The sequence below is a fragment of the Anastrepha obliqua genome, chromosome 2 (genome assembly GCF_027943255.1).
Source record: "Anastrepha obliqua isolate idAnaObli1 chromosome 2, idAnaObli1_1.0, whole genome shotgun sequence".
In the NCBI taxonomy this organism is placed as follows: Eukaryota; Metazoa; Arthropoda; class Insecta; order Diptera; family Tephritidae; genus Anastrepha; species Anastrepha obliqua.
Window position 1 is genome coordinate 96,668,174 of NC_072893.1, and position 19,202 is coordinate 96,687,375.

General features: G+C 34.8%; 2 protein-coding genes across 2 annotated transcripts; one reads left to right on the plus strand and one right to left on the minus strand.

Annotated features, from left to right (window-relative positions):
* Nucleotides 1-875: 875 nt before the first annotated feature.
* LOC129237648 (lipopolysaccharide-induced tumor necrosis factor-alpha factor-like) lies at nucleotides 876-1,732 on the plus strand. Its single transcript, XM_054872521.1, has 2 exons — nucleotides 876-1,333; nucleotides 1,419-1,732. Exons 1-2 carry the CDS (start codon nucleotides 1,011-1,013, stop codon nucleotides 1,513-1,515), a joined length of 420 nt encoding a protein of 139 aa, XP_054728496.1. The 5' UTR covers nucleotides 876-1,010; the 3' UTR covers nucleotides 1,516-1,732.
* Nucleotides 1,733-17,897: 16,165 nt separating this feature from the next.
* On the minus strand, nucleotides 17,898-18,832 carry LOC129237706 (lipopolysaccharide-induced tumor necrosis factor-alpha factor homolog). The gene is made up of 2 exons (XM_054872602.1): nucleotides 18,323-18,832; nucleotides 17,898-18,241 (listed from the first exon to the last, which is right to left on the minus strand). Exons 1-2 carry the CDS (start codon nucleotides 18,643-18,645, stop codon nucleotides 18,145-18,147), a joined length of 420 nt encoding a protein of 139 aa, XP_054728577.1. The 5' UTR covers nucleotides 18,646-18,832; the 3' UTR covers nucleotides 17,898-18,144.
* Nucleotides 18,833-19,202: the final 370 nt, after the last annotated feature.

The window sequence follows — 19,202 nt, forward strand, 5'->3', positions numbered from 1 at the left end:
TTCGATTTCGTGTTTTAAAGCATCAATCGTCTCTGGATGGTTCGCATAGCATTTGTCTTTAACGGCTCCCCAATAGTCCAAAGGGCTTAAATTATAGCTCCGAGGCGGACAATTGATATCGGAATTTCGGCTGACTATTGGGTTTTCAAAAACGGTAGCCAAAAGTTCGAGTGTAACTTTGGCAGTGTGACAAGTTGCACCGTCCAATTGAAACCAAATGTCGTCCATGTCATCCTCTTCAATTTTTGAAAACAACTCGTTGAGCATGCCACGGTAACGCTCACCACTTACTGTAACCGCGGCTCCGCACTCATTTTCGAAAAAAAAATGGCCCGATGATGCCGCCAGACCAAAAACCGCACCAAACAGTGACTCGTTGTGGATGCATTTGCTTCTCTACAGTAACGTGTGGATTTTCTGAGCCCCAAATCCGACAATTTTGCTTATTGGCGTAGACGCCGATGTGAAAATCAGAAAAGAAGAAGAAGACTCACCACTTTGGAAATAGGTTTTCAATATTTCCCAATTTTGTTCAACCTTTAAGTAAATTATGAACACATTCGACATGTCATCTGTGTTATCATTCTCAAAAAAATAGGTGGTTCACACAGCAAATGCTATATGGCCCGCCCTGTATAATGTAGGAGACTATGTATGTATATGCAAACGGGTACATACCTACACAGATAGGTATACATATATGTGCATATCTATAAGTATGTGCCTGTAAAATTGTTTACATTTGTTTCTCATGCATTGCTTCCCAATAACTAAATCAAGTTACAAAATAAAACAATTGACTTTAAAATAGTTTGAGAGCCAATGGGAGTTCCGATATTTCTCTGGTAAGCTCTAGGAGTCATCATTTACCGAACATCAGTATTTAATGTGAGTTCTAATACTGCGCATGCCAGTGCTTAAAACTTTCAAAATTGAAACATTTCGTTTAATTTCTGTTTTCTTTGTGTGTAATATTCCAATTAGTTGCGAAGTTGTGAGAAATTAGCAATATGGCTTTCAATAAGCAAAGCGAAGCACAAATGCGCAATGACCTACAGTCTGCGTTAAATGATGCAACAGCACCACCACCAGACTATATTTCAACTGAAAATGTGACCACTATGCAGCCTGGATCCAGAGGAGCACCGAACTATGGTGATATACCATCACCGATACCGACTTTCACGCCCATCTATACGAACCAAAATCCACCGGTTGGTCCAAAATCAGTGCGCTTGCGGTGCCCACAATGTAAATGTATGGTGGAGTCGCAAGTTAGACATCGTTCAACGACCAAAACGCATTTGGCCTGTTTGCTGCTCACGTGGACGGGGTGAGTATGAGTGAACCATTGACAAGCTTAGCGAAAATTTCAAATTGCCCACTTTTTATATCTCTTCTTAATTTTTTTTACATAGCTGTTGTTGTTGTCTGCCATACTGTATGGATACTTGCCGCAATGCCAATCATTTTTGCCCGATGTGCGGTACTTTTATTGGGACCTATGAATCCTAAAGCAAGAAGTTCAAGAGAAACTATAAAGTTAATGCAGAAATGACAGATAAGAGACGAGTAAAAGTTGACAAAGAGTGAATACTAGTTTTAAGCTCCGGTCATTTCCTTCGATTCCACTTATTGGACCTATGTCATATACATTTCAATATATACATATGTATTTACAAAAGTTAATAAAATAAAATAAAGTGCATTAAAGCTGAGTCAGGAAAAATAATACGAGACTGTTTGGCAAACTAAATTTGAGTTGAATATAACCCGCGGTCGCCGTAGCCGAATGGGTTGGTGCGTGACTACTATTCGGAATTCACAGAGAGAACTTAGGTTCGAATCTCGGAGAAACACCAAAATTAAGAAAAACATTTTTCTAATAGCGGTCGCTCCTCGGCAGGTAATGGCAAAACTCCGAGTGTATTTCTGCCATGAAAAAGCTCCTCATAAAAATATCTGCCGTTCGGAGTCGGTTTGAAACTGTAAGTCCTTCCATTTGTGGAACAACATCAAGACACAAATAGGAGGAGGAGCTCGGCCAAACACCCAAACAGGGTGTACGCGTCAATTATATATATATATATATATATATTATATATATATATTTTATATATATATAGAATTTTTTACATTCTCATTTTTTACATTCTCTCTCTACAGCAATTTGGTCTTTCATATATGTATGTATGTATGTATAGTAGCAGCATAAGTGAGTTCATGATCATTTGTTTTAAATATTTACATATATATGTTCAAAAATTATAGGAGCCTTGAAACTGCTTACTGAAAGCTAGTATATTATTCAAATCAAACAGTTCAAAATTTAAATGGAAATTAGTTCAAGTTTTTTAATTTTGAGCACATTTCTTTGAACAAATTGGACGTTATTTAAAAAAAATAACAGCTAAAAGTTTTATTTCGAAAAACATTGTAAATATTAACGAAACTTCCTATAAACAGTTTTGGTCGCTACTGTTATTATGTAGAATGATGTGGCTTATGAATCATTATCTGAATTTCTAATGCAATGAGAATTCTTTGCAGTTTGTCGACTTTCGTAAAATAAATTAAACTTAATTTGCTTAAAAAATGCAAGTTTTAGCTTAAGTCTGAATTCCATTGACCCTAAGAGTATTACTTGAGAAATCGGTTTATATAAAGGGAATTAAGATTTTGGAGGAAGATTTGATTGGCTTTCTCCCTGTAAGAGTCCAGTACGAATGCCCAACAACGAAATACCTAATAATTTTAAATGTTCTCTTTCAAAGCCTTTCAGACATGATAACTTTTGTAGCGGCAACTCCTAACTTTTGAAAGAGAGAGCGATGGATAGCCCAGGTTGGGGCGAATTTCCTTATTCGAGGGATATCTCACATCCAAAGAAACACAGTTATGAAGTATAGGGTTATTCAATAGGTGCGCTTCAACTTTTTCGCGATAGGAAGGGCGAACGACGCAATATTTTTTATTTTTCGCTTGTCATTTGTAAACTTCATTAGTATACATTTCATCATGGAACGCTACACACTTGAGCAACGATTGCAAATCGTGCAAATTTTTTATGAAAATAATGATTCTGTTGCTGCTACTTTAATAGCATTACGGCCATTTTACGGTCCATTTAACAAGCCGTCCCGTTTTGGGGTTATGTGAAGTCATTGGTCTACAGTAACAAGCCGGCGACGATTTGTGAGCTCAGAACGATTGGACTTCGTAACACGTGCACGCGGTAGTCATGCAAAAGAAATCGAATTTCATACTTAAATGTATATGTTCAAACTCGATAATAAAAAAAAAAATTAGTTAAAAAAGTCAAACCGTTTGTGTTTTATTCAAAAATGTTCAAAAGTTGAAGCGCTCTTACTGAAAAACCCTATACAAGTGATTAGAACTCAACTTATAACAATCGTTCGTCTTAACTATGTACATAGCGAATCGTTCTCTGTGCTCGCTCGGCCTTTATAAGTAAAAAATAAATAAATAATTATAGAGCAAGAGATAAGCAATACAAAGTTAAAGCGTGGCCTAAGAGAAAGGAATTTATTCCAGGAGCCAAAAATGTCTCAAGTAAACCTCTTGTTGATTCAAATGACATCATTTTACCACCACTTCATATCAAACTTGGCCTGATGAAAAATTTTGTAAAAGCCATGGATAAAACTGGTAAACGATTTCTACATTTAAAAGAAAAATTTAAATATCTGAGTGATGCTAAGTTGAAAGAGGGCATTTTTGTTGGTCCAGAAATTCGCCAAGTGTTAAAAGATGAAGAATTTCAAAAAAAGCTCACTGCTAAGGAAAAAGCCGCCTGGATATCATTCAAGGAAGTATGCGCGAATTTTCTGGGTAGCAGACGATCTGACAAGTACAAAACGTTAGTTGCAAATATGTTGAAAAACTATGAACGCTTGGGCTGCAACATGTCCTTGAAGATACATTTTCTTGACTCGCATTTGGATTTTTTCCCACAAAATTGTGGAGACGTTAGCGATGAGCATGGTGAGAGATTTCATCAAGATATAAAAACTATGGAGAAAAGATATCAAGGAAAATGGAATGGAATAGCATGCTTGCGGATTACTGCTGGGGCTTATTAAAAGATGATGATTGCAATTACTCTAGAAAGTCACAAAGATTAACCTTCCCAAGTCTGCCGAATAAAAATCAAATTTTAGAAAATGAAAGTACTCAAAACTAAATTCTTTATCCTTTGTGTGTTTCTTCTTATTCCTTAAAACCTTGAGAAAACTTACAAAGATTAGAAGCATCCGTGAAACTTGTATTTGAAGAACAAATTGTGGATTCAAAAAATTCAAACAAAGAAGGAAGAAATTCCTTTCTAAGGAATAACAAAAAATTACCACAAATGCGAGAATATTAATAAACAAAAAAAAAAAAAAAACAAAAAGGAAAAAAAAAAAACAAAAAGGAAAAAAAACAAACAAAAAAAATTTTTTAAAATAAAAAAGAACAAAAAAAAACAAAAGTGGAGTGTAAAATACTGACAGCCTCCTCGTGGCACATTCTGGGGTCGTGAATTTAATAAATTTATTATGCACTAAAATATTGGTTCACCAGCTAATGTCAGATAATAAAACTTTATTACTACTGTCAAAAATTAGTCTAATATAACTATATAAATTCATCTTTCAATAGTTGTTCGTGAAGTAAAAAGTAATTTAGATCACCATATTGGTTTTGCCTTTTTAAATTATGATGTCATATTTGTCTTCAGCGCATCATAAAACCAAACATTGAAAGAAATTTTTAGCTGACCCAGCTAACCGTATAGCTGAATTGCGATTAGCTTGAAATTAAGGTGTAACAGTTAGAAATATGTGTCTTTGGTAGAAATATAGCTAATAGCTAGAAATATTTCTAACTGTAACAACTAAATTTCTAGACAAACGAAATTCTACTTACAATTTTTGCCTTTCCTTTAATTCTAAGACAAGCTGCAAAATCAAATTTTTATTTGATTTTATTAAATTTTTATTTTCGCCATCTTGAATCCGACACTTTCAATTTTGAAATTACAACTTCCGAATCGTACTAAGTAAACCCAATAACTAAAAACATGATAGGTAAAAGGTACAATTCAGCGCACCACTATGATAAGGCTAACTAGCCTGCATGGCTGCACCTATGAAAATCGTGCGCGAGCAGTTAAAAAAATTGTGCTACATCAAAATTTACAATTGATTCAGGGTATTTTCGATTTGGATCTTATAACTGAAGGTTCAGGCTTCAGTTTAAGGCTAGGTAGAAGCTTCCATCACCTCAGGTTCATCCACTACATTTGGTCAAAAATGGTCAAAAACACGTTTTTTTTTGACTTTTTGAACTAATTTTTTTCAAAATCTTGACGTGATGGTAACTTTTTAAGGTCAGATTCGTATTCCGCGATGAAAAATCTATAAGATAGGCCGGGTCCGATGCTTGAATCATTTTCAGTGTCGACCTGTGTAATTGGCGCATACACTTCTGTTAGGTGTTTGGCCGAGCTCCTCCTCCTATTTGTGGTGTGCGTCTTGATGTTGTTCCACAAATGGAAGGACCTACAGTTTTAGGCCGACTCCGAACGGCAGATATTTTTATGAGGAGCTTTTTCATGGCAGAAATACACTCGGAGGTTTGCCATTGCCTGCCGAGGGGCGACCGCTATTAGAAAAATGTTTTTGTTTTTTTTTTTTTTGTTTTTTTTTTTTTTTTTTTATAGTACTATCAATCAATATTTTCAATCGCGGTGTACTTTGATGAGAGTTATTGATATACATACATACCAATACGAAATGCATTCGGAAATTTCTCAAAGCCCGAGTTCTTTGGCATTCCATGGAAATCCCGTTGGATCAAAAATCTTCCGCAGAATATTTCTCACAAATACTCCAAGAGACGCTTCATCGGATATTGTTTTAGAATGGCCATGAGGAGAGCCTTATAGAGTGTTAGTTTTGTTCGACGAGAGAGGACTTTACTTCTTAATTGCCTACTCAGTAGGAATTGTTGACAAGAGAGTTTATACGTTGGATTTTGCCAACACCAGGCCGAAAAAAGTCGTTTCGAGGTAAATGAGTTTAAGGTTTGAGGTACAGGAGCGCGTGGACCGCTCTCTACCTGTAGGAGCTATAATATGGGGAATTTCCGCATGAAAAAATCACAGTATATTTTTAAGATATTATACTTTCGAAATATCGAAAAAACAGAAAATAGCTTTTTTGAAATTTCTAGACCACACTAATCTCTTCCCGAAAATTTTGTATACTTCCATTTGTCTCTTTCGGGAATCCTTGTGTAACATCATATCCACCATCTTTTCATATTATAAACGATTTGTGAATGCTCAAGACATGTTGAGGAAATAATTATAAATTTAAAAACACACATTCAAAAACTGTTCCTTTTATTTTGACTTTCTTCTGTTTCTATCCGTAAAAATGTATTACGAAAAACTACCAAATGACCTTTCACTGGGAATCAATGATGCCGATCTCACGAATTTGGAAATTGCGGTGATCCCGTCAGAATTGATAATACATTTTTTGCCTCTTCGAGGTGTCCGCCGAAATTAATAATAAGCCTAGACAGTTTCCAGATCCAAATGGTGATTTAAATAACAATAACAACAGTCGAGTGTGAATCATGCTCTGATTAGCGTAGAACGTGCTTTTCTTAAGGGGGTGGTAGGGTTTAGCGCTAAAAAAAAAACATTTTTTTTTTTTAATTTTTTACAGAAATATGGCTTAAGATACTTTAATAAAATCAGTTGCATGTTATTGTACATCTTTTCACTAAGTTTTTAAAAAATATTAATAATAAAATATTGACAAATAAGCCCATGACAGAGTTTTTTTGGAGATATGTTTTTCAAGAGGTGCTCTGCGGTGCCAATCGGCATTCGTCGTAGAATCATCTGAAACTAAAAAAGTCGAATTTTTCAGTTAAAGTATGACGTAATGCTCTCCCCCCCCCCCCCCCTCCATTAATAAAAATTTTTTTTTTTTTCATTTTTGTAGTTTTGGTGGCAAAAAAACGTAAAACGAGCATTTTTGGCGAAAAATTTCGCCATATTTGTAAGTGAAAAACAACCTTAAAAAAAATAAAAATAAAAAAAAAACAGTGGGGGGGGGAGGTATTTTTGATTTAGAAAACGTGTGCCAAATTTGAAAAGAATCGGTTGAATAGTTTCGGAGTTTTGATTGGCACCGACTTTTAAGAAGTCGTTTCGGGAAAAACGCGTTTGAAAAAATGACTCTGAAAAATTATCGATGCTCCGCATTCGAGGTAGAGTACTTACAAAGGCTATAACTTTGAGAGTTCTGCTCCGATCCACTTAAAATTTTGACACAACATTCTTGAAATGATTTACTATAAGATAAGTGAAGAAAAATGCTAACGGAGTCACTGAAGAAGCGCGAGAAAGCAAAATAGCAAAACATATTGTGAAGTAGTGCGATGAAGGCGAAATGTCACATTAAAAAAAAAATTTTAACGATGACTAAAGCCAATTCCGTAAACCTTGAAAATGAAAACTTTTGGACACCTCTGCAAGCCCTTTCTGACTGTGATTCAGACTTGGAGATGGAGGCCAACAACTCAAAGTAAAAAAAGTCTGACACAATTTTTATTCCACCTATTAAGGGGCTGGCAATAAGTAGTGACTATTTACTTAAACTTTTGACTACAAAAGAAATTAAACATTTCCTTATTAAAAAATATCAATGGGTGTTAAAATTATTTATGAGAATATTAATGTGTATGAGCAAATTAAGAACCCACTGAGGGAATATAAACTACAATTTTTCACCCATGACTCAAAGAGTGATCTTGCATTCAAAGCGGTAATACACGGCTTAGAAAACAAAAGTGCCGAGAACGTCAAAACCGAGTGAACTTCTGTTGGATTCAAATACAAAGAAGTAAACGCAATCATAACGAATTACAATGAAAACTATACTGATACTATATACGTTGTATATTTTGAAAATAAGGCAGGGAGACTTCATGATCTTCGTCAAAATGTAAAGTCTCTATTTCAAACCATTGTACGATGGGACTACCAGCGAAAAAAAGAACCAACCAATACAATGTCGAAATTATCAAATGTTCAGCCATGCAGAGCGCGGATGCTTCATTAAAACAAAATGTTCAAATTGCGCCGGTAAATATAAAACCATGGGCTATACAATTGCTGATTAAGTGCGCTCCGCTAACTGCGATAACAGCCACAAGTCTACTGATCCGACTTGCCCAAATCGGGTTGCATACAGTGGCCGACAGAAGTCTACATACACCTCTCCCTTTCGTTGTTTACAAAGTACAAACACTTTGCTTAAAAATGTGTTTATGCAATTTCATTTGAAATCCCTTTCTAATCGACTTAACTAAAACAAATCCATTCTTTAACATAAAACAACACTGTTATGCTAAAAAAACGCAAAAACAGCGTTGACAAAAGTGTACATACAGAACCGGTTTCCGGCGATGGAAGAGCAAAAGTGTGGAGGAAAAAAATACTGTACTGAGTCAAAAAAATTTGGTATCAACAGTGAAGGATGGTGGCGGCAAAGTATTGGTTTGGGGAGCTGTTGCTGCATCTGGAGTTGGAAGATTAGTATGTTCGTTATAAATACAAATCACCATTGGAAGTCAATCTGAAATCTTTTGTGGATGATTTGGAGCTTGGTCCAGGTTGGGCCTCTCAACAGGATAACGATCCAAAGCGCTCAGCACACATTGTGAAGTATTGGCTGCTTTACCATGCTCCAAGGCAATTAAATACACCATCGCTAAGCCCAGATTTGAATATTATTGAGTATGTCTGGGAAATTTTAGGTCGAAAAATTAGAAAAAATCCTATTTCAGGCGCTTCAGTACTCAAAGAACGACTAATAGAAGCTTGGAAGAATATAACTTCTGCAGGGTTAACAAATTTAGTCACCTCGATGCCACGACGGCTTCAAGGTGCCCATTTACACACGGAAACATTTGGAAGGGAAACATTTTGTTCGGGGGTGAAGGACGGCCGCGGAAGAGAGAAGGCAATTTGCTCCTGTACTGGCGACACGCTTTGTGCTTCTTATTCGTATTTCTTATCTTAAAGCAATTTTTGACAGTTGCTCCATTCGTTTTCTTCTTTGTGGGGGAAAGTTCTGAGTTCTATGTTGGTTTTCAATCAAATGAAAGATATAAACGATGATAAACATCCGAACGCTGCTTGGGAAATGCAGAATTATTTTTGCTAGTAAAGTAGGTTTAATTTAAAAAAGTTATGGGACATGTTTGTATTAAATTCTAATTTTTCCCCGCATTTCTAGATACTCAAGTTAAGTTTAAGTAAATTATTTATATATGAAGCATTTTTAATTTAATTTTTTTTTTTTTCAAGTACAACAATTTATAATACCATATAAATATATTTCAATAAAAAAAACAACAAATTATTTATTATTTAACCAGTTTGCATTCTTCATTGATATATTTAAGAAATTGTTGACGAACGTTTTCCGCTTTACATGTTAGCGGGTTGTAGAACATATTCGAACCAGAAGATGCTAAAGTAGTAAACGTCAAAATGTTGCCGAAAACAATTTTGCCCGTGTGGCCGCGAATGAGACATGAAAAGAGAATTTCCAGTGTCTCCCTTCCAGATGTCTCCGTGTGTAAATTGATGTTAATGATGGACCAACTGAATACTAAGAAGCAATAATACTTAGAGTTAAGTGAAGTTTGTCACACTGGAGTAAGATATTTGTGTACTGTATGTAGACTTTTGTCAGCGTTGGTTTTAGATTTTTTTGCCATATTTATGTAATGTATGGATTTTTTTAAGTTTATAATGATTAGAAAAAGCTTTCAAATAAAACAGCGTAAACACATTTTTCAGTCAAGTTTTTGAACTTTCAATCCAGTGAAAATGAGGGGAGTATATAGACTTTTGTCGGTCACTGTATATGCAAATCAAACAAAAATTCAACAAGATTTCACAAGTGCACACCCCAGCACAATTTAAATTACGGTTGAACGATAAACAGTTTCCGAAGCTAAACGCGAAAAGATTGCAGCTCAACCAAAGGCTGCCGATTCCCACATCAACTACGCAGGGCTGGCGCTCTGGAAATAATGCGGCTGCTGATAGCGGGTCAAATGATTGTTTGCTCACGTACGAGGAAATCATTTAACTAACGCTCGATATTATTTCTAAGCTTGAAACATATACCAGTAAAGACCAACAATTTAATGTTATAATTCAATTAACTATTAAATATTTGTACTCAAGCAATAAGTGTAAGCAATTTTTTGGAACTGTAGAAGTATCCGTAATAATGAATTTTTTTGATTTTCTACATTAAAACCACAAGAACAAATTATATATTATCATCCACACTATTCGGTCATACGTAGGGATCGACTTATTTTAACTGGAGGTGGGGTTGCCATCTTAGTCAGGAAAACAATTAATTATTATGAAATAGAAAATATCAAAACTAAAGTAATTCAAAACGTAGGAATTGAAATTGTTGATAAAAATAATAGTAAAATTAAGATTTTTAGTGTATACTGTCCGGGAGGTTCACCAACAAATGATTTGCGTAAATTTTATAAAAAAGATTTAAGACGTATTTTTAATGTTAAAGACAATTTAGTAACCTGTGGTGATTTCTATATTTTCTATATATAAACATCGTGAATGGGGTTGTGTAAGAGCAAATGCTTGGGGAAATATACTCGTACTCAAAGAATTTATAACATTTTTTCCAATTACCATTTCTTATTCTGATAATCCTACCTACAATAATTGCCATCTGCGAAAAGATCTTCACTGTTAAATCTAAATATTGTATTGACTAATATTCCAACTTATATATCTATGCTAATACCTATTAATGAATTGAATTATGATCATTTTAATTTGAAGATAGAGAATCCATATATTTCTAATTTAAACTGGGACTTATCAAATGCTAACTGGTGCTCACATAAGAAGTTTTTAAAAAATGCCCTTCAAAACACATTTACAAATTTAGAGGAGATTATCTCCCGCGAAAATGTTGACGAAAATATATGTAAAAATTTCAGTACCTAAAAAAACACGAAAGATTATTTTTGTTAAACTACCACCTTATATATTAAATTTACTTAAAATAAGAAATTACTTTCGAAGGCAATGGAGCCACTATCGGAAACAGGAAGATCAGTTATAGATATTTAGATTGTCTGAACGTATACGGAAAGAAGTCGTTCAATATGTTCCTATGTCGAAGAATGGAATAAAACTATTCACCTATCCTAGATACAAGAAGTAAGCCTCTCTGGAATATGAGCAAAGTTTTAAAAAAGAGGCATATACAATGTCCAGCTCTCTTTGATCAAAACAAAACTATTGTGTTAAGCCACGAAAAAGCAAAGGCATTTGCTCACACTTTCCAAAATAATCACAAAGTTCTTAACACGTTCCCTATCCGCTGAGCCACATATGGTTTAGGAAACGTGCGGCTGATAAGCACTGATACGTTCCTGAGTCATATGTGCGTCAGGGGGTATATGAAACTTCTAAAGCAAATTATTCGACTGGACGTAACGGAACTGTACAGTTTCTGCACTGAACGTGCTGGTACGATAATAAAGTAAAGAAGCCGGCACATACGAAAAAATATTTTTATTTTACGCAGAAATCACAAATTACACTGTGGTACAAAAAAAAAAGTTGCAAAAAAACTTTGGATCGGACATGGTGAGGGTTGTAGCTTATGAAAAACTGAAAATAATGGTATAGGAGAAATTTCCAATACACCCCCAAAATCTCATTTTATGGCCATAAAACCGTTTTTCAGTAGGTTGATGTGAACAATAACTCCTAACTTCGCCAATTTCCATCCGATTTCGAATTTGCTTTTTTAGTTCGAAAGAACAAAAACAAGCCTTTTTGACAGTGTGTTAACATTTTTTCTGAAATGACAACTGACGAGACTGTAGACGGAAGTATTTGGAATTTTTTTATTTTTTCTCTATTTTTTCGACTTTGACATCATTTTTACGATATTATCCGATATTGAGGATTTTTTTTAGTACCCTACTGTGTTAGTAAATTTAATTCTGCGTCGAATGAGCTATACTTGACTGTAATTGAATTAAAATTAATAGAGTTGTGTGAGTTTTAAGATTTTATTTTTTTTTTTTACTAATTTGGTATGTAGGTATAACTTACGCTAAATGGGAATAAGGACGTGTTTTGATGCGTTATTATAGATACGTAATATTTATTGGAGTGTATATGTATACATAAGAGTACACCTTACTGCATACAACAGAACTGGTTAGAACTTACGAAAATATCTGACATATTATAGCACTTTTTTTTCAATAGAAATATGAAAAAGCTCCCAAGTGTACCAAAGTTCACACTGTACATTGATTAACAAAAGAAGTTTGTTATTATAATTTAACCTTATTAAAACGTCAAAGTTTTATTGTTTGTTTCATTGAAATTCAAGAGACATAAATCAAAACGTTGCCAGAAAAGTCGAATTTCTCAATATTCTCGGATGATGTGGCATCATCAGCCTTATCATAAACCAGATGATTGTTATTTTTGTAAAACGGACGTAAACGGTCATCATTATAAAACTCGAAAGCACATAAAGTATGCTGATGTTGCAACTGTTAAGAACCCCGTAGTCTTGGAGATATGATTGACTCAACTGCAGGTCATGAACTGAAGGAAGTTCAACTCATTGCTGATGATGATCAAACTGATAACAATAAACCTGATGATGAAGAGTACTTTCCGTCTGGTTCTAAGTCTTCAGAACGACACATTGTATCAAATTCGGATTTTTAGGATCTTTCTCGTGATTTACATACTTCTATCGGGAAGACAATCTGAAACGCTCGCTTCTCGATTTAAACAATGGAATTTAGTTGATGACGACTTCAGATGAATGATGATGATCGAATTTCTTACAGAGAAGTATTCAAAACTGATGAAGAAATGACAAATGTACCGTACCATACTAAACTCCAAAGGGCCGTTTCCAATGCATTTTTAAGTTTGGAACCAGTGCCGTTGTGTACTGCACCGTACCATACCGTACAGTGCTGCACTGCACAATACTCCAATAAATATTATGTGTTTATAATTACACTTGTTATTATTTTCATGCTTCGAAACGCATACCAAATCTCGTAGTAAAAAAAAAATAAAATCTTAAAACTCACACAACTCTATTAATTTTAATTCAATTGCAGTCAAATATAGCTCATTCGACGCAGAATTAAATTTACTAACACAGTAGGGTACTAAAAAAAATCCTCAATATCGGATAATATCGTAAAAATGATGTCAAAGTCGAAAAAATAGAGAAAAAATAAAAAAATTCCAAATACTTCCGTCTACAGTCTCGTCAGTTGTCATTTCAGAAAAAATGTTAACACACTGTCAAAAAGGCTTGTTTTTGTTCTTTCGAACTAAAAAAGCAAATTCGAAATCGGATGGAAATTGGCGAAGTTAGGAGTTATTCTTCACATCAACCTACTGAAAAACGGTTTTATGGCCATAAAATGAGATTTTGGGGGTGTATTGGAAATTTCTCCTATACCATTATTTTCAGTTTTTCATAAGCTACAACCCTCACCATGTCCGATCCAAAGTTTTTTTGCAACTTTTTTTTTTGTACCACAGTGTTATTTTTTATTATTTCTTATTATGTTCGTTTTGGAAACAGGATAAACAAAACGATTTTTTGCATTGCAAACATTCAGTATCCACTCGTTTTACTCTTTTTGCAGCAATGTCCCAGTTTTTACCTTCTTTTCGCAACTCTTCGTAGCATCCACGGCATCGTTTGCGTACAATGCTATTGTCCTCTTTCCTTTGAATTTTAGGCAGAAAGTGCTGAGTTCTTATCGAGCTAGTAGACGGTCTTGGACTATTAGTAACTGTATTTGTGCTTGCATCGGATGCTTTATTCAATTGCAAAAATACCTAATAAATTCTTGCTGCGTCTGTAGTACGGTTTTGTGTAATTTTCTTTGAGCAGTTGAATGTAGTTTCCGATACAAAAGTGTAGCGTTAGTTACAGATGCACAAATCAAAACATCTAAAGCGATCTTTTTGTACCATGCAAGCGACTTTCTTTTAGGGTCATAATCACTTGCAAGCTGGTCAAATACATCTATGCCCTTTTTTCGCTAATTGTAATAGAGCACGGCTTCTGGCTTCATCATTGGCCTATATCCTGAAGACATGTGCATATCGGCACCATGGCATGTAGAAATCATGACTGTTACATTGTCCTTCTGACGAGCAATTACTTCACCTTTCTTAGGTCCCATTTTTTTTTTATCTTATTGCCCATGGAAGTTCTTTTCTATTTACCCGTAGAGTGCCGCATAAGTCTGTCTTACGCTGCTGTCAATATTTTGCCAATCCTACGGTATTGTAATAGTTGTCACATACAATTATCCGTCCGGCATCTAGAAGACCGTCACATAATTGAACTACGACACTCCCAGGCTTATCAACAACAGCAATCTCGGGGTCACGCCCTATGTAAATATCATAATTCCAGACAAAACCCTCTTCTGTGCACAGTTTATAGATTTTCAAGCTGTATTTATGAGCTTTTGATGGGTTGTATTGACGGAAAGATATCCTGCCTCTAAACGGCATCATCGACTCGTCAATGACGATACATTCACCAGGTGTTAGTAAGCTCTTCCAGTTATTGATAACAAGGTCCAAAAGTGGTTTTATTTTGTATAGACGTTCGTTTTGATCCCTCGGAGCTTCATTATCAACAAAATGCCAGCAACGTAATATTGACGAGAACCGATTATGTGACATGTTTTCGTTGTGAAATATTCGATGGTAGTAAATCGCATCTATTTAGTTTCCAATGTGATTCAAATGTTGGAAATTTCATAATACCCATCAACATGTACAAGGCAATAAATTTCAACATTTCTTCGCGTGTAACATCTGTCCACCGATGCATGCGGCTTTGAAGTGACATGTTGACATTCTGTGTAAGTTGAGAAGCGTACAAATTTGTTTGAGTGACCATAAGATCTAACACTTCATTGGTCAATATACGTCGATAAATGGATACAATGAATTGGTCGCTTTGGACATGAAGTATTGGGCTGTTGCCATAAGGTTGACGTGACAGTGGTAGGATTTCCTGGCTCCAGCCATTTTCTCTATCTATATCATTTATTTCCTGCGGAGTAAGCCGCATAATCTCACCAGCAGTCCGTCTTCTGCTCATTTCTGGCCTAGGTGAATTTATGACGATATCCGATGAATTATCAGCTGGAGAGTCTCTACCACGGTCACCGGTTATAATGTTTGAATAGAAATTCTCACCTGGATCAAAATCAGGATCATCAACATCGTCATCAGCAAAAAAACTCGGTTCTTGATCCGAACTATCAGAATCAGGCTCGCCTTGTATATCGCTGTTTTCACTGTTTGAATCCATTTCATTTTCATTCAATCCAAAGTCATTGTCTTCCAGTAAACGTTGCAATTCCTCAGTTGATAATACGCGTGGCATTTTCAACAAAAATATCACATGCGTTATAACCTTGAAACAATTTGATGAACAGAATTCGAAAATATGACAGTAACAGTAAAATAATTGACACTGACAGGTCTAAAAAACAGATTATCAATGAAATCTTATTTTATAATATAGTTTGAAAATATCGTAAATTTAGTTATATATAATAATATAATAAATATAATAATAATAAAATATTCACAATAAATAAATACTAATGAACACCAAAAAAATATAGAAAAAGTTCCCTGAACCACATGTGTTTCATGAACGTGCAGAAGCAAAAATGTCCCTCTACGTTCATGGACCATATGTGTTTCAGGTAGAAATACCCTAAATCCGTTTTTTTTTTAATTATTATTATTACTAAAGCTATCCTATGACTACAAAAAAACAAATTATTCAAAAAACCCTGTTGGACTTGTCGGACAATTTTGCATTTTTGTATTGGGACAGGGAACGTGTTAAGCTCTAGAATACATGAAGATGCGGTAAATGAAAAAATTTTAAAACTGAACTCTCTATATGTTAATACCTCACCAACCGACTTTGTTAAGTGCAAATACATCGATTTATTAATTCAACAAACAGCTTTATGAAAATCACCAGCTTTAGGCGATATAAGGAATATAATGTTTAAGAATTTGCCTAAAATAGCAGTTATTTTTTCTACATTTATTATCAATTCATGTCTTAAACTACAGTACTTTCCGGAGACATGGAAAACGGCAAAAGTAACTCCAATACCAAAGCCCGGAAACCCCCCAAAAGAAATCGGAAGCTATCGACCAATAAGCCTTTTAAGCAGTCTCGGTAAAATATTCGAGCAAGTACTAAAAGATAAATTAACAGATTTTATTAATGAAAGTAATGTACTGCCTGGTGAACATTTTTGGATTTAGAAAATTTCACGGTACAACACACCGAATCCAGAGAATTTGTAACCACATAAAATCTAGTTTCAATAACAAAAAGTCCACCGCTTTAGTCCTTTTCGACGTTGAAAAAGCCTTTGCCTGCGTTTGGCACAATGGGTTGATTTAAAATTTCCAACCCAACTTATTAAGATTGTTCAAAGCTTTCTAAAAAATCGTTCTTTCTGTGTCTGTATAAATAATGAATTTTCAGACCTAACGGAAGTTCCAGCTGGTGTCCTTCAAGGATCAGTTATAGGACCTATTTTATTTAATATATATGTGTCTGACGTCCCTAAGTTTGACAACTGTCACTACGCCATGTATGCTGATGATATCGGTATTTTGTATTCGCACAAGTCTGCTCATGATATAGTGAGTAAAATTCAAAGTGCGCTGAATCATGTCGCAAACTATCTTCGCAGATGGAAAATATAACTTAATGTTGGTAAAACGCAAGCCATCTTTTTTACCAAAAAAGGAGTCCATGCAATTTGCCCAGCATTAACCTCAATATTAATAGGCATGATATAAATTGGTCAGACCCCCCTAAATATTTGGGCGTAGTATTAGACAAAAAACTAATCTTCCGTGATCACATTCACCACATAAATAATAAATACAATATCGCAATCAAAATGTTATATCATTAAATCAACAGAAAATGCGAGCTAAGTACTGAAAATAAACTTTTCATATTCAAAGTAATTTTCCAATCAATTATGCTCTATGCATGTCCTGTATGGGGAACATGTGCAAAAACACATATAAAGACGTTGCAAATACAACAAAATAAGCTTCTGAGATTAACGCTTAATTTACCATGGGATTATTCCACGAGGCGTTTACACAACGAAAACAAAATAGAAATGATATTCTCACGAATCGAAAAACTTAATGATAAGTTTAAGATCAAATGTAGTTATTCTAATAACCAATTAATATTAGATCTGCTTCAGTATGCTTAAGTCACCAAATATCTGCATTGTACATGTACATACCTGTAACTTCCTTTTTTCTTGTTTGCTCTCTCATAAGGGTTTTTATAGTAGTTTTTTCCCCTTAATTTAATTTATATACATACATTGTTCAACATTATCATATGTATAAGGTATACATATTTAAGCATTGTGGTAGCGTACACCATTGAACGTTTTTACTGCTTAATAAATAAATAAAATATATAAATAACAATAACAAAAAAGACATATACATACATATGTATGCAAGTATTTATAAATATTACTTTTTAAAACTGAAAAATGCGTTTTGAGCACTTTACTTTTTTTTAATTGAATTAATTTAAAAAAAAATTGCCCCCAATTGTTGTGGGAAATTTGGTCGACAATATCTGACATCACCAATTCCCATAATGCGTCTTCTGTTCTCATTCTTGTAAATGATTTCTTGAATGTATACTCAAAACAACAACAACTGCAAACAATGGAGTTGCCGTATGTGAACGCGGTCCATGTTAATGCACTTTATTTTATTTTAATATCTTTTGTCAGTACGTAAATATATGTATGTATAAGTATATTGAAATTAACTAGACTCTTTTTTATGTAGGTGAAATCGAAGGAAATGAACGGAACTTAAACCACTCGTCTCTTATCTGGCATTTCTGCATTAACTGTATAGTTTCTTTTGAACTTCTTGCTTTAGGATTCATAGGACCCAATAAAAGTACCGCACATCGGGCAAAAATGATTGGCATTGCGGCAAGTATCCATACAGTATGGCAGACAACAACAACAGCTATGTAAAAAAAATTAAGAAGAGATATAAAAAGTGGGCAATTTGAATCGCTAAGCTTGTCAATGGTTCACTCATACTCACCCCGTCCACGTGAGCAGCAAACAGGCCAAATGCGTTTTGGTCGTTGAACGATGTCTAACTTGCGACTCCACCATACATTTACATTGTGGGCACCGCAAGCGCACAGATTTTGGACCAACCGGTGGATTTTGGTTCGTATAGATGGGCGTGAAAGTCGGTATCGGTGATGGTATATCACCATAGATCGGTGCTCCTCTGGATCCAGGCTGCATAGTGGTCACATTTTCAATTGAAATATAGGCTGGCGGTGGTGCTGTTGCATCATTTAACGCAGACTGTAGGTCATTGCGCATTTGTGCTGCGCTTTGCTTATCGAAAGCCATATTGCTAATTTCTCACAACTTCGCAACTAATTGGAATATTACACACAATAAAAAACAGAAATTAAACGAAATGTTTCAATTTTGAAAGTTTTAAGCACTGGCATGCGCAGTATTAGAACTCGCATTAAATACTGATGTTCGGTAAATGATGACTGCTAGAGCTTACTAGAGAAATATCGAAACTCCCATTGGCTCTCCAGCTATTTTAAAGTCAGTTGTTTTATTTTCTAACTTGATTTAGTGATTGGGATGCAATGCAAATGTAAACAATTACACAAGCATATACATATGCACATATATATCTATCTGTGTACGTACGTACCCATTTGCATAAACATATATACATAGTCTCCTATATTATAATTTGGGATCCGTTACTGTTTGTGCAGGGCGATAGCCGGCATATACATACATACATACACACGTACATATGATTATCGTTTACATAGCAGAAAATGCTAAACAAGGAAAGCATGCACTAATGCTGGAAACAGTGAACGACGTAAACGCAGACCCCTGTCAGCTGTTACGATCAAACTAATGAGAACCCCATGTAA

Excerpts from the sequence above, each read along its gene's own strand:
- LOC129237648 (XM_054872521.1), top strand. The coding sequence starts at position 1,011 with ATGGCTTTCAATAAGCAAAGCGAAGCACAAATGCGCAATGACCTACAG. Across the intron at positions 1,334-1,418 it reads TTGCTGCTCACGTGGACGGG|CTGTTGTTGTTGTCTGCCAT; the intron begins GTGAGTATGAGT and ends TTTTTTACATAG.
- LOC129237706 (XM_054872602.1), bottom strand. The coding sequence starts at position 18,645 with ATGGCTTTCGATAAGCAAAGCGCAGCACAAATGCGCAATGACCTACAG. Across the intron at positions 18,242-18,322 it reads TTGCTGCTCACGTGGACGGG|CTGTTGTTGTTGTCTGCCAT; the intron begins GTGAGTATGAGT and ends TTTTTTACATAG.